General features: G+C 36.9%; 1 protein-coding gene across 1 annotated transcript; it reads right to left on the reverse strand.

The window, feature by feature from the left end:
• Positions 1-4,238: 4,238 nt before the first annotated feature.
• On the reverse strand, positions 4,239-12,548 carry LOC113517912 (uncharacterized). Its single transcript, XM_031912884.2, has 9 exons — positions 12,182-12,548; positions 9,742-9,849; positions 9,189-9,305; positions 8,674-8,822; positions 7,410-7,571; positions 6,656-6,762; positions 5,950-6,061; positions 4,631-4,781; positions 4,239-4,521 (listed from the first exon to the last, which is right to left on the reverse strand). Exons 1-9 carry the CDS (start codon positions 12,338-12,340, stop codon positions 4,321-4,323), a joined length of 1,266 nt encoding a protein of 421 aa, XP_031768744.2. The 5' UTR covers positions 12,341-12,548; the 3' UTR covers positions 4,239-4,320.
• Between the last annotated feature and the right edge of the window lie 1,667 nt (positions 12,549-14,215).

Below are 14,215 nucleotides of genomic sequence, written 5' to 3' on the forward strand. Positions count from 1 at the left end.
AACTTAGAAAGCCAAACAAGCCACCTGATGAAAAATGGTAACCGTCGCCTATAGACATGAGCAGTACCATTGACATAACATAGTATACTGTTTCGCCCACGATACCCCCCATGCGTTGCCATTCCTAAGGACTCAGGTGTTATTCCTCTGTACCCTGTAAATTCACGCCATATCCCACTCTTCAAACCGAAACACAGCCATGCAAACACAACTGCTTTACGGTTGAAACACGAATGGGGCAGAGGAATCCAAGCAAACGACTTTTGTACAAAGTGTAGTTAAATACAGACAAAAAAAATTACCAACTTTTTTTTATGTATTTAATAATGTATTTATTGGAACCGTATTTTTTTTTATTAAATTATATTTGTAGGGTAGTGTACGATAACAGCCACAGTAGTTAAAATAACTGTGTCGTGGCTGTCAACGCCCACCGTCTCAAGGCAGAGGCGCTAGCGTTCCAGTAGAATGAATAAAACTGTTAATTAAATAAAGACAAAGTTAGTGTTAGCATATAGCGTGTACATATAGCACATATATATGTGCCCAACGTATATATAAACATTTAGACATTTAGTTTTACATTATATTATTATATTAGTTTAGTTATATAGCATGCAAAGGAACTTTAACAGTAATAAATTAGACTATTCTATTTCTAGATGGCGTACCGACATAAGAAATACGCCAGATAGCAGTGTCCCTTTTGAAACATCACCAAAATCCAAACGGCGGTTGTCAACCCGTCTGCCAAGCATGGCAACTTCTGGCGAAACGCCCTTATGGGGGAGGCTATGTTTAGCAGTGGACAGGTAACGGCTGATACATACATACACCAGAAATTAAGTTAGACATTACAAAAGATTAACTTTTCTTTCATGATTTTTTTATTGGTGAAATAAATCAAGGTGATATAATTCATGTTCAAAATTAAAGGAAAAATGGTTAAAAAAATAAATTTGACAGCTATGTTCTTTTTCTCTGCAATGGACATTAAAAAGGTATCGAAACACGATCAACTTAAAGTGAACTTGTTTTTTTTTATATAATTTTTGGGCATTCAATGTTATGATGGAAATTTCCACCATTATGCAAAGAAGGGTTAAGAAGACTTTATATAAAAAAATCGTCAGCTTGGGTAACTCTGTCCCACTCGTGTTTCTGCTGTGAAGACAACTATATATGCTGGCTGTTTCGGTTTGAATGGTGGGCATTTGGCAGGGAAATTACAGGGCGGGGAGGCATAACTGGTAAAGCATGAAGTTCCATGTGAGTCACAGTATATTCTGTGATGTTTCTGGTGGTTTATGGTAACCATTTTCAATCAGATGAGCCGTCATTTTGAGTACATTTGGTATCCTATATTTGGTGTTGTAGATTTTGCGTGATGCTGGAACAAATATGCAGACAGACAGACATATATTCTAAAAATTATTGCTTTGGCGGCTGTTGTTCTTATTAAGATCTCTTATATCAATATTGTTTACTATGTACAGACATTATGTAGTTACTAGTATTTTATTTTATGCATACTATATATGTAAGTATATTGAGTTTTAAACGTTCTTGACACTTCTTCTAAAGTTCTCTTTTTTATGTTTGTTACTTTAATATACTCCGTCATTTATAAATTGATTTGTAAAATTCTTGTTACCTAAAAGCATATATTTTAGATTGGACCCATAGAAATAAAAATAAATAGTTTATTCAGCAAATATTGTTACACTTACAAAAAAAGGTTCATACAGAGTAAAATAACATGTATAGGAGGTGAAGGTGTTACGCAATGTTTGCTGAAATCCCCGCTCAGCGTTACGCTACAGCCGAGCAGCTACAGCGCTGATTTTCAGCGAGAGCCTTTCATATAGGATTTAATTTAAAATTATATGGAAGTATGCTTACTTATAAATACTGAATATACATAACATTTATTATTATTAAGGTACAGACGGACTAAAATTGGTTTTTAAGTCAGAACGTCTGGTTTTGCCCATATTGATGGGACAAAATTCAATTGTTCCATTGATGTCAATCTTAGTTTTTTATTACATGAAATCACTAATCGTAAGATAAACGAGTCGATATCCAATAATATTTTTGATCACCCAATGTATGCAGATAGGATGCGCGTGCGCAATTATTCCATTCGCAGTCCGCAGCCAGTCAATTCGATTAGCGACATAATTGGGGCAGCGAAAGGACGTTCTCTAGATGACCAAGGTCGAGGTAAACTAGTGATGTGCCGACACAATCTCATTCGAGTACTGACTCGAATACTTATTACGAGGATATATTCGTGATGTCACTGTCAAAATGGCGTGTCAAAATATCGACACTACTAACAGTGAATAGGAGGAAAGAGTTATTATTATTATTATTATTTACAACACAGGGGGCAAACGAGCATGCGGCTCACCTGATGGTAAGTGACTACCGCCGCCCATGCCGATGCCCATGCCCATGCCATGTGCTGCCGGCCTTTGACAAAGGAATTTTAAATAGTAATGAGGATGTTAGTCTGCATTGCTAGCAATATACCTTATAAATTAGTTTTTTGCTTGGTTTCTTTTTGAAACGATCGTGATTAATTTTTAATGAATTAGCCAAAATAAGCCAATTTTCACCTTAGAGCTATAGAGCTTTCAATCTCATCTATTATCCCTCACTGATAGCCCTGCGAGTGTATACTGATAGCACAGGCGTTTAATTAAAAAAAAAAAAAAAAAACTAATAACTTGTAACGTACCGGCAGTGGGGGGAAAGGGATTGTTAGTAATGCGGAATACTAGTCTTATTGTTAGCAATATGTCCTGTCAGGTCGACCTCCACGTTGTCCCCCTGGAAACTATCGTGCTGAATTCCAGGTGTATTAATCACGATGGGCTAACTGACCTGCCTTTTTATCCTTATCTATCACTGGATACAATAATTTGAATTATTATTCGAATCAAATAACTGAACTACTTATACGAGTCTTCTAATTCGAGTAAGGATTCGGTATTTTTTTAATTAGTCTCAAAATAATTTAATACCAAAAAAGTCGGACTCGGCACATCACTAGGGTAAATCGGCAACATTTATAGTCAGTTATCCATTGAAGATTTATATAAAACTTAAAAAAAATCATTATCTTATGCTGCAGCAATGGAAATGGAAGTTAGTGACCTTTGTCATGAAGAGAGCTTTGTCATAGTTAGATTTGGTTTATATCCATTAAGAAGCAATCAAAATATTAGTATTGATGGATTGATTGACATATAATGGATGATTTCAGAGCTATAGAATTATTTGCTTTGAGTTTCCTTGTTGTGTTTGAATCTAAAGATAAAATATTAATTTTGTTATTTTAAAATTTGCATCTATAACTTTTGCATCCATGACTCTGAGATCTTTAGTTTTTTTTTTACAACACAGGGGGCAAACAAGCATGCGGCTCACCTTATGGTGAGTGACTACCGCCGCCCATGGTCACCCACAACACCTACGGCATTGCAGGTGTGCTGCCGGCCTTTTAAAAAGGAATATGCTCTTTCCTCGAAGGTTATGTTGTCGTATCGGTTCGGAAATACTGCTGCTGGAAGTTGATTCCAAAGAGTGTTTGTGCGTGGGAGAAAGTGCCTTGAACTCGTAGTACCTCTCATCATCATCATATCAGCAATTAACTGTCCATTGCTAAAGATAAACCTCCCTCTTATGGAGTTTTGCCAGAAGTCGCCATGCTTGAGAGACGGGTTGACAACTGCAGGTAGGTTTTGTTGATATTTTAAGAAGGACGCTGTTGCCTATCCCTCGACCATGAAATGCCATTAGTCGCCTCTTACGACATGCACCGGTAAGGAAGGGATGCACTGCTTTACAGAAGCCTCCCCTTGGGGGGTTTTACCAGTAGTTAGATGTTCTATAAATTGCGATTTCTCACTGCACAATCTGCGCAATGTGTCCGAGGATAGACCCATCTTATTGGTAATGAGGTCTAATAGCCCCATTGCTAGCAATATATCCTCTCAGGTCGATCTCCATTCGGTTCCCCCTGGAAACCATCGTGGTTTATTTTTGCCGAATTCATCATGGTGGGCCAACTGACCTGTATTCTCACCTATCATCTTCCACTGATACTCCTTGGTATAATACCGATTACGCGAGTGGGGTTACCACTCCATTATCACCCGTTAGAAAAAAAGTCCATGATATATTAAATAAAATAAGTTATGTACATTATAAATTAAAAAAAAAAACACTTAATTATGAAAAGGTTTAATAATTAAATAAAAAAATTTAAAAATATAACATTTATCAAAACATTCGATGGAGGCATTGGCATTATATTCTATGGGACATTTTCCGGAACCATTCCGGATCGTTTTTCGCGACAGTCTCCGGCCGGCCTTCTTTATGCCTGTAGTGGAACTCTGAGACGCCCCTGCCAGGTATACCGTTCACCATAAACTTGCAAAACCTCTCCACCATCCGAGCTTCCCAATCGTCAGAAACGTAGTGGACTGACTCGTACTCGACGAGAACCTATAGCAAATATATACCACATAAAGTCTGGTTGTAGAATTAACATTCGGAAATCTCCTGCAAAATGTAAGAGATCTTAGAAATATTATACTATTGTAGAATTAAATACCTGAACTGTAAACACTTCATCACCAGCTTGAAATCTGAAGGCGTAGTCCCTAGGAGCCTGTCCTCCCTCCCCGTGTTGGTACAGTTTGAGATCTACCCATTTGATAGGCAGAACTTTTCCATTGGGTAACGCTACTTCACCAGCTTCGAAACTGTAATTTACCAAGAATTAAAGTGAGTTTAAAAATCATTGTAGACGATTGTGCAGTTTATACCAAGCCATCTGATTCCAATTGATTTATCTTTGGTGACGTTCGAGTGTTACGTAAAGCAATTTGGAGGGATATCTTTAAAAACGTTATGTTGCGTTACGCAATATTGTTTTTTTTTTATTTAAATAAAAAACTAGGGAATTAAAATGTTCCAAATTGGCAACCCTTTCCGTTTATGTTTTACGGAGTATCCCTCGATTGTTTTGTACATTGTTTTCTTTGTCAGTATTCATTAGTGTTGGGAATTTTAGGTGAAAATGGTCTTTTGGGTGGTCATGTACCGTTTAGGCAAGAGGAAGGATGTACAGATAGCGTTAGAAGGGGGTAGGGGGGATCAAAATATTCAAAAATTGCTGTACGTAATAATTAAACGTCCTCTTTACATCTAAACTTCTTTTTTTTATTTCGTTAACATTTTCTAGATCCAAAAAATCTAGATAAAATATAAAGGGACAACTCAGGTTTTGGTCTACAACGGTAGAGACCGAGGGGAAGGGACTACCAGTCCCATTGCTAGCAATATGCTTCTTAGCAATATACTATGACTTCCACGTGGTCTCCCCGAAATCATCATGCTAAATCCCAAGTCTATTCATCACAATGGGCTATATTTTTGTTTTCACCTATCATCCTTTACTGGTGCCCCGCCAGCATATACCGTTAGCACAGGCGGTGTTACCATTCCAATATTAAAGTCGTTTGCTTGGATACCTCTGTCCCATTCGTGTTTCAACCGTAAAGCAGTTGTGTTTGCATGGCTGTATTTCGGTTTGAAGGGTGGATATGGCGTGACTCTACTGGGTACAGAGGAATAACACCTGAGTCCTCAGGGTATCATGGGCGAAACAGTATACTCTGTTATGTCCATGGTACTGCTCATGTCTATAGGCGACGGTTACCACTTTCCATCAGGTGGGCCGTCAGCTTGTTTGCCATTCTAAGTTGTATAAAAAAATCCAATAACAACGTTAGAATTAATAATAGGAAACATTCCAGGCATAGCATCTTATGCTTTACCCTAGTTATAGGGTATATTTTATCACCAGTGCTCTTTATTACGTGATGAAGGAGATGAGCATGGAGCCTTGTTATGATATTCTATACTCACAACGAAGCTGTCGAAGGTTGACTGATGACACCAACGCTGACACTGATGCCGTTCTTGAGGAAGATGTGATGAAATGCGTAACGATGCATTAGACTCCAGTCACGTTTTTGCCCTGTAATGTTAGTTCATTTTATTGCCTTCGGAAACCAAAAATAAATTAGGGATATTGTTATCAAATAATAATTGACCAATCAATATTACGTATACCCCTAAGTATACGTAAAATATTGATTGGTCAATCAATAAACTTGGTCTTCTGAGCTCTCCTGGTGGGGAGGGCTTGGTGGGAGCCTATCGGTGAACCCTTTCACCCCGGCTTCAACTCCGGGGGCAACAATCCTCGGGTCAATGGAGCTAAGCCTCTCCTATGTAAGTGAGGCGTGGTCTTTGTACTGCTGTGATGGTGGTTTCGACTTGGGAACCTCTTCTTCTCTTTTGCTAATAATTATTTTTAAAATAAACAATAAACAGAATTTAACAAGAAATATTAGATGGCGTTGGAATCGAGATTTGTCGTTCTTATTAAATATTTTAGCATTAAGCATTAAGTCCGCCATGTACACATATATGTACTAATGAGTAAATAAATAATATAAGTTTTGTTTAGTTTGGTACTAGATGGCGTTGTGTATAAATCAGTATATGTGTGTGTGTGTGTGTGTGTGTGTGTGTATGTGAAGGCAGATAACATAAAATCAATACTCACCAAAACTGTGGTCCCGGAAAGAAGGCAACGTGTATTCAAATATTTCTGTATCTATTTTAAATTTACACTTCAAGACACCAAACTGTTCATAGTGAGACTGATGAGCTCTGTGAAACAAATATTTAAGTGAAAATAGTAGGTACCTCGACTCACTCGAGTATATTAATTTCTCTTATTAGCTGGATCGATAAAAAATGTAAAATTATCTCGGCCATTATCTGCCCACTGCTGGACATAGGCCTCTCTAATAATAATAGACATAAGGAACGGTCCTGAGCCACCTGCATACACTGACTCCATGCAATGAATTTGAGGTCGCCCATTCCATTTACTGGGGGGTCGTCCTATACTGCGTTTGCTCATACGGGGTCGCCACTCATGAACGTTGCAAATTCTCTCTACTGTATTCTTGCAGGTTTAACTTGAAATTTGTTATACGTTTTACCTTGATAGGTCATCTTAAATCTATTTCATTGACTTTTTACTCGTTCTATAATAGAGTTATTTATCTAGACTCAGATGAATACTAAAATCCTATCATTTCTTTTATTTTATAACACAGGGGGGCAAACGAGCATGCGGCTCGCCCGATGGTAAGTGACTACCGTCGCCGACGATCACCCACAACACCAGAAGCGTTGCAGGTGCGCTGCCAGCCTTTTAAAAAGGAATATGCTCTTTTCTTGAAGGTTATAATGTATTTGGGTCGAAATCACGGACAAAAGTTTTTAAATAAAAATACCAAGTCACTTACGTTTTCAGTCTTTCAAAATAATCCCTACTCCACTTTTCCCTCGCTATGGACCTAATGACGGTAGCCGGGTATAGATCCGTATCGAAGTCGAAATGTTTGCTGATGGCGGTCCACTCTCCTTCGAAGTCCACGTCCACGTTTTTATTCGGCTCATTTTGATACCTATAAATAATTATTCATACATTTTCTATTGATATTTCCCGTCATAAAATAGGGGAAATGGATAAAATAAGGCATTAGATGATCATTGGCATATTTATGACTAGCTGTGTACCGCGGTTTTGGCCGCGTGAATCAGTACATAAAGCGTCCTGGGCGCTAAGTTAGAATATAAACTACCTGTGTACCAGATTTCATACAAATCAGTTTAGTAAGTTTTTGCGTGAAAGAGTAAGAAATATACATCCATCCATCGTTACAAATTTTCATATTTATTATTAATCAGCCATGATTTTGCGCCAAGCACAATGCTTCGCTTATATCCTGGGTTTTTTTTCTAATGGATGATAATGGAATGGTAAATCCACCTGCGCTAACGGTATACGCTGACGGGGCACCAGTGAAAGATGATAGGTGAGAATGAAAAGGCAGGTCAGTTAATCCATCGTGAAGAATACATCTGGAATTCAGCACGATGGTTTTCAGGGGGGACCACGGGGAGGTCGACCTGATAGGGTTATATTTGGATATGTTAGCAATGGAACTAGTAGTCCGCATTACTAATAATCCCTGCCCCCTGTATCCTGGGGTTAGCACCAGTCAATTATGGGGTGTACCACCCGCGGATTGCTTGCCGCTCTTAAAAACGCCTATACAGACGTCGTTGTCTGGGGGAAAAGGGATTGTTAGTAATGGAGACTGAGAATCCCATTGCTAGCAATATACCCAATCAGGTCGACCTCCTCAAAGTTCTCCCTGGTATTTTATCATGGTTAATTTCTGATGAATTCATCATGATGGTCTAACTGGCCTGTTTTCATTCTCATCTATCACCCTTCACTGGTGCTCCGCCAGCGTATCCCGTCAGCGCAGGCGGGGTTACCATACCATTTTCATCCATAAAAAAAGACGTCGCTGTCTCATTCTATCTCAAGTATGTGGCAGCGAAAACGTATCTGTATTTAGTTTGTCAATTGTAAAAGGTATATAGTTTCTATGTTCCTACCATACCATACAGTTTTATTTGCGTGTTCCTTCTTATTCTTTTCATATTTATTTCGAAAACAATAATTTAAATGATATTACAAAATTTGTTAATACTTACCACATTTGTCCTTTGTATGAAACAGTCCATTTCTTCATAGGTTCGACGGGCGCCATTTTTATTCCCTCGGCGCCAAATTCTCCTATTTGAGCGCCAAATAGTACGGTGTCCGGTATTTTTTTACTGCACAATAGACCTTTGCCTGGTAACTGTTCAATTTATTAAAAATGTTCAATTTTAATAAAAAAAAAAAAGATTAATTAAATATATATAAATAAAAAATGATTAATATATAAATATTGTGTGTAGTTTTGTTGTTATAATTCTTAATATTTTTGTTTTTTTTAACCCCTGTGTGGGTGTAGTCGCATATTTCTGTAGAATAAAGTTTCTTTCTTTCTTCTTCTTTTCTTCTTCTTTTCTTCTTACTTTCTTCTTTCTTTCTAATTATTTAAATGTTTCAATTTATTACTATTTTATTTATAGTGTTTCTGTAATAATTTCAACAGAATTTGTTTATCTTTTCATTGAGTTCTATTGAAATGGACTGTACGACAAGATATTATTGTATTTACCCCAATGTAGAATAGTCCATTGCACATGCCCATTGGTCGACGTTCGCAACCAGATATAACGTAGACACCTTTCCCGTCATTCTCCGTGGCCGAGATGAAGAACACCGCGTCGAAGGCCTGGACAGAAAAACATTCATTTTAAAAATTCTGTATATCCTGAAGATTCTGGTCTATTTTAGCCCCCTAAAGAGTTTTGATGGGTTTCCAACGGTATACACTGGTAGGGCACCAGTGAGGGATGATAGGTTAGAATGAAAAGGCAGTTAGCTCATCGTAATGATAAAGGATCACCTGACTAAGAATTCAGCATGATGGTTTCCAGTAGGGACCACGTGGAGGCCGACCTAACAGGGTATATTGTTAGCAATGAGACTGGTAGTCTACATTAATGACAATCCCCCCTCCCAGATATTTGGGCTGGAATTTGATGTTGAAATTCGCAATCCGCAGCATAACATTTTATTAATGATAACGGAATGGGCTCCACCATTCCATTATCATCTATTAAAGCCCAAATATTTGAATTTCCAAAGCAATATATAGGAGTACTAACCTTGGCATGGTCACTAAGTGTCTGCGCCCGATCCATGTCCACAGGATCCGCTATGGCTTTCACTCCTTGACCAGCGCTGCCATCGGGGCCGGCTGCTCTCTTTGAATACTGCAATAAACAATCTTATAAATGCCGGTTAATGGCTGGTTAACGAATAAAGTCTTCATTATCATAACATTATTATGAGATGTACATCTACAAAAGAAATATAAAAACAAAGATAATACTTTTTTTTTTTTAAAGAAAGTTATATGAATTGTTAAGTAAAGAAGAAAGAAAAAAAAACATTTATTGGCAACAACAAAAAGAGTTACATGAATTATCAATACAAAAAAAAAACTTTAGATTTGTTATTGCCAACGTGGCCGCTACTCGGCATGTGCTGCAGCAATTCAATTGCTACAGCGCTGATATTCTGTGGTGGTCATGCGTGACATCACGAACGAAGACAGCAAAAAAATAAATAGAAGAGAGAGAAATAAAATAATAAGAAGAGATATTACTAGAAGGGTTATTTATTTATTTATTGCATTCCATAATATAATTAGTAGATAACATTTCAACTTCAATTATGGACCGTGTTGGGCACAGCAAGTAGGAGAGAGGAGGACAACACTTTTTTTCACTTTAGAAATAGTCTAAGGATTTATAGGGTTACTAATTCCTATTTTTAACAATTCTTTTCCGGGGGGAAAGGGATGATTAGTAATGTAGACTAAGAATCCCATTGCTAGCAATAGAAGAACCAAAAGAACCGACATAGCCCGAAGGATAAGCAAGCTGAAGTGGTAATGGGCAGGTCACGTAGCTCGAAGAACCGACAACAGATGGGGAAGAAAGGTCCTTGAGTGTCGACCCCGTACGGGCAAACGCAGTGTAATACGACCCCCATTAGATGGAGAGTCGACCTCAAATGCATTGCAGGGAGTTAATGGATGCAGGTGGTTCAGAACCGTTCCTTATGGCAGTCTATGGGTGAGGGGGGAAAGGAATTGTTTTTTATGGGTGAAAATTGAATGGTAACCCCGCCTGCGCTAACGGGATACGCTGGCGGAGCACCAGTAAAGGGTGATAGATGAGAATGAAAACAGGACAGCTAGCAAATCATGATGAATTCATCAGGAATTAACCATGATAGTTTCCAGGGGGAACCGCGAGGAGGTATATTGCAATGGGATTCTGTCTCCATCACTAACAGTCCCTTTCGCCCCTATTAAAACGCGTTTGACGAGCGAGGTAATAGTAAGCTATATATAGAGAGAGATATGTACACATAATGAGACGTTAATGGCTTATTAAGATAAGATATAATCACTATATTTTATACCTACTCTTATCATGTAGATCAGATAGTATTTATTCTATCTGATGGAGGGATCAAGTCTCCGGAATCGAAATATATGTTTTAGACGTGAAAATAAATATATATTTATAATTAAAATTTTTAATATATAGAAAAAATTTATAAAATATTTTTTCTTTAATACGTGAAAACAGAATGCTAATCCCGTAACAGTTGACAATGGTATGGCATCCCCGTCTGCGCTAACAGTATATGTTGTTATATACGTTGTCATATCGGTTCGGAAATACTGCTGCTGGAAGTTGATTCCAAAGAGTGGTTGTGCGTGGGAGAAAGTGCCTTGAAAAACGCACGGTGGAAGACCGTCACTCGTCCAGATGGTTGGGTTGAAACTTTAATTTATGGTGGGTTGTACGGTGGTGAAAATCAGCAGCAGGTATCAATCCTTAGAGCTCTCCCCATGATAAATTCGGTAGAAGATGCACAGAGATGCTCATCTCTGCGCAGTTTCAGTGGGTCGAGCCGGACAGTAAGGCGCTGATTATCAATAATTCGAGCCGCCCGACTTTGAAAGCGGTCTAACGGAAGGAGTTGGTACTGTGCGCTCCTGCCCATATGTGAGAACAGTATTCCATATGCAGCCTGACTTGAGCTTTATACAATTTCAGGCGGTGTTCCGGGGTGAAATACCCTCTCACTCTATTGAGCACTCTATTTTTACAAAACATAAAATTGACTCTATTTGTAAGTGGTATATCTGAACATTTTTTTATGCAACTTAGAATGACAAACAAGCTGACGGTCCACCTGATGAAAAGTAGTAACCGTCGCTTATAGACATGAACAGTACCATGGACATAACAGAGTATACTGTTTCGTCAATGATAACCCCAATGCGTTGCCATTCCTGAGAACTCAGGTGTTATTCCTCTGTACCCTGTAAATTCACTGCTATATCCCACCCTTCAAACCGAAACATAGCCACGCGAACACAGTATTCCGTCTACCCCACATATAGTGACATAATAATGATATATTTTTTATTTGCACTTCTATATGATAAATACTGTTTATATCCGCTATTTTATCACACTAAGTATTTTACGAGTATTAGCAAATACGAAATTTTTCACTTACCTTCCTATAATAATAAATGGCGGCGAAAACTGCATATTTCAAATAATACCACTTTCCAGGCACAGAGTAAACACCAAAAATCGGTTTAGGATCCTTGTACTTGAAGCCGTATATTAAAAAAAGAATTAAAAAAGTAATTGCACAGATAACGATCGTCATTTCACAGCTGTGCTGTCTACGGTCTGTTTATAAAATGGAGATTAGTAATTTGTGATACGAATGTCGCTACACTCAGATAAGATCGAAAACAAGTGTTCGCTAACAAGTGTCCGTTAGCGATTAGGTATTATTAAACGGATTGGTTAAGTGTAGTAATTAAATATCGATTGATACTACAGAATATCAGTTAGTTTATTTTTAATAATAGGAAAAATATCAGCCTCATAAATTATCGTGGTATGAAAAGACATTAAAAGAACACCTATAGACACATGAACGAGTTTTTTTTTTCAAGGATGATTACTAGGGGTGGGCAATATGTAACAATATCTTATATAGATTTTTAGTTACAATATTAATATAGTGGTCCAATAAAGAATATGTTAAAAGTCTGTTATCCAAAAAATTATGTTCAATAATAGACTATTGGAATTTTGGAAAATAGATATACGACCGATATCCGATATGGACAATTTCGAAATGGATGATAACCTTTTTCATGTTCAGATATACCCAATACATACATATCGGTATCCATATTTTTTAATGAAAAATAAAATTTAATGTAACTCCGCCTGCGCTATTGACATACATTCACATCGATGGGGTTAGTAAGGGGTGATAGGTATAAATGATATCAGGCTAGTTATTGATAGTGGTAATTGGCAGTTCCATTGTTAGCAGTAAACTCTGATGGGTCCACCTTCACGCGGTCTATTTTGAAAAAATTTTTGTTAATTTGGTTAATTCAATAATTTGGGTGCTAGTATAGTATTATATTATCTGTAACTTGGGTCAACTAAGCTGATTTCACACTCTCCGAGTCCTAAATAGAACTACCCCTCATCTAATGGTATCTGTTATTTATTTAGAATATAATATCAAATGAAAGCGAATATAATGGACACATACAATGCAGTTTATTTATATATTTTATTTTATTGTAAATTTTTAATGAGAAGTTTCGCGACTGACTCTTGGCCACAGCAGAATATCAGTGTTTTGCTCTTTTAAGGGCAAAGCAATAAACTGAGTTGTGACCATTTTGTGTTACTATGGCACACGCATGAAGGAAGAGTAAGAAAGGAGATTGTTACTATTATATTTTGTTTTTTGTATTTTTTTATTTGTGCTTTTTATTTTTATTCTTTTGTCTCTTTTGCTGTGTATTATGTGTGTTTTTTTTTATTGTAATTTGTGTGCTGTAAGTAATGTGAATAAATTATCTATCTATCTACCTAATCTAGAATCATGAAATTTTACACAGACATATAATATGGACGGTTAACTTTCAATAACTTTTAACACGAATGAAATTTGTACAAGTGTAGGAAATATCCATATTTTGAATTTATTTGAATATACATTCTCAATATATTAGTATCAAAAATACTTCTGTAATACAGATTATTTCAATTGTACAAAAAACATACTTGAATTGTGGCAAAATCAACAATTTTGATTTAAAAACTAATCTTCTAAACCGATTTTGATGAAATTTCTATTAGGAACAATCTGTAAATATATTCATAAAGATAAAAAAGAATTCTCCAAATAGGTACATAAATAACGGAGTTATGAGATAACAAACATAAGAAAATTATACAATCGAATTGAAAACCATCTTTTTTTAAAGTCGGTTAAAATGGATATATCCATTGAATATATCCAAAAAAATTTATAATTATTGTACAAATGTTAGTTAGGAGATATTTGTGGTTAACTGTCGATATGTACATATATGATACATACATATATATGGGGATTATCATGGACGTAACAGTAGTATACTCTGTTATGTACATGGTACTGCTCATGTCTATAGGCGACGGTTACCACTTTCCATCAGGTGGACCGTCAGCTTGTTTGACATTC

The sequence above is a fragment of the Galleria mellonella genome, unplaced genomic scaffold, assembly GCF_026898425.1.
Source record: "Galleria mellonella isolate WM207_F2 unplaced genomic scaffold, CSIRO_AGI_GalMel_v1 utg99, whole genome shotgun sequence".
Classification (NCBI taxonomy): Eukaryota; Metazoa; Arthropoda; class Insecta; order Lepidoptera; family Pyralidae; genus Galleria; species Galleria mellonella.

Excerpts from the sequence above, each read along its gene's own strand:
- LOC113517912 (XM_031912884.2), bottom strand. The coding sequence starts at position 12,340 with ATGACGATCGTTATCTGTGCAATTACTTTTTTAATTCTTTTTTTAATA. Across the intron at positions 9,306-9,741 it reads CACTTAGTGACCATGCCAAG|GCCTTCGACGCGGTGTTCTT; the intron begins GTTAGTACTCCT and ends TTTTCTGTCCAG. Across the intron at positions 4,522-4,630 it reads ATGAAGTGTTTACAGTTCAG|GTTCTCGTCGAGTACGAGTC; the intron begins GTATTTAATTCT and ends TATTTGCTATAG.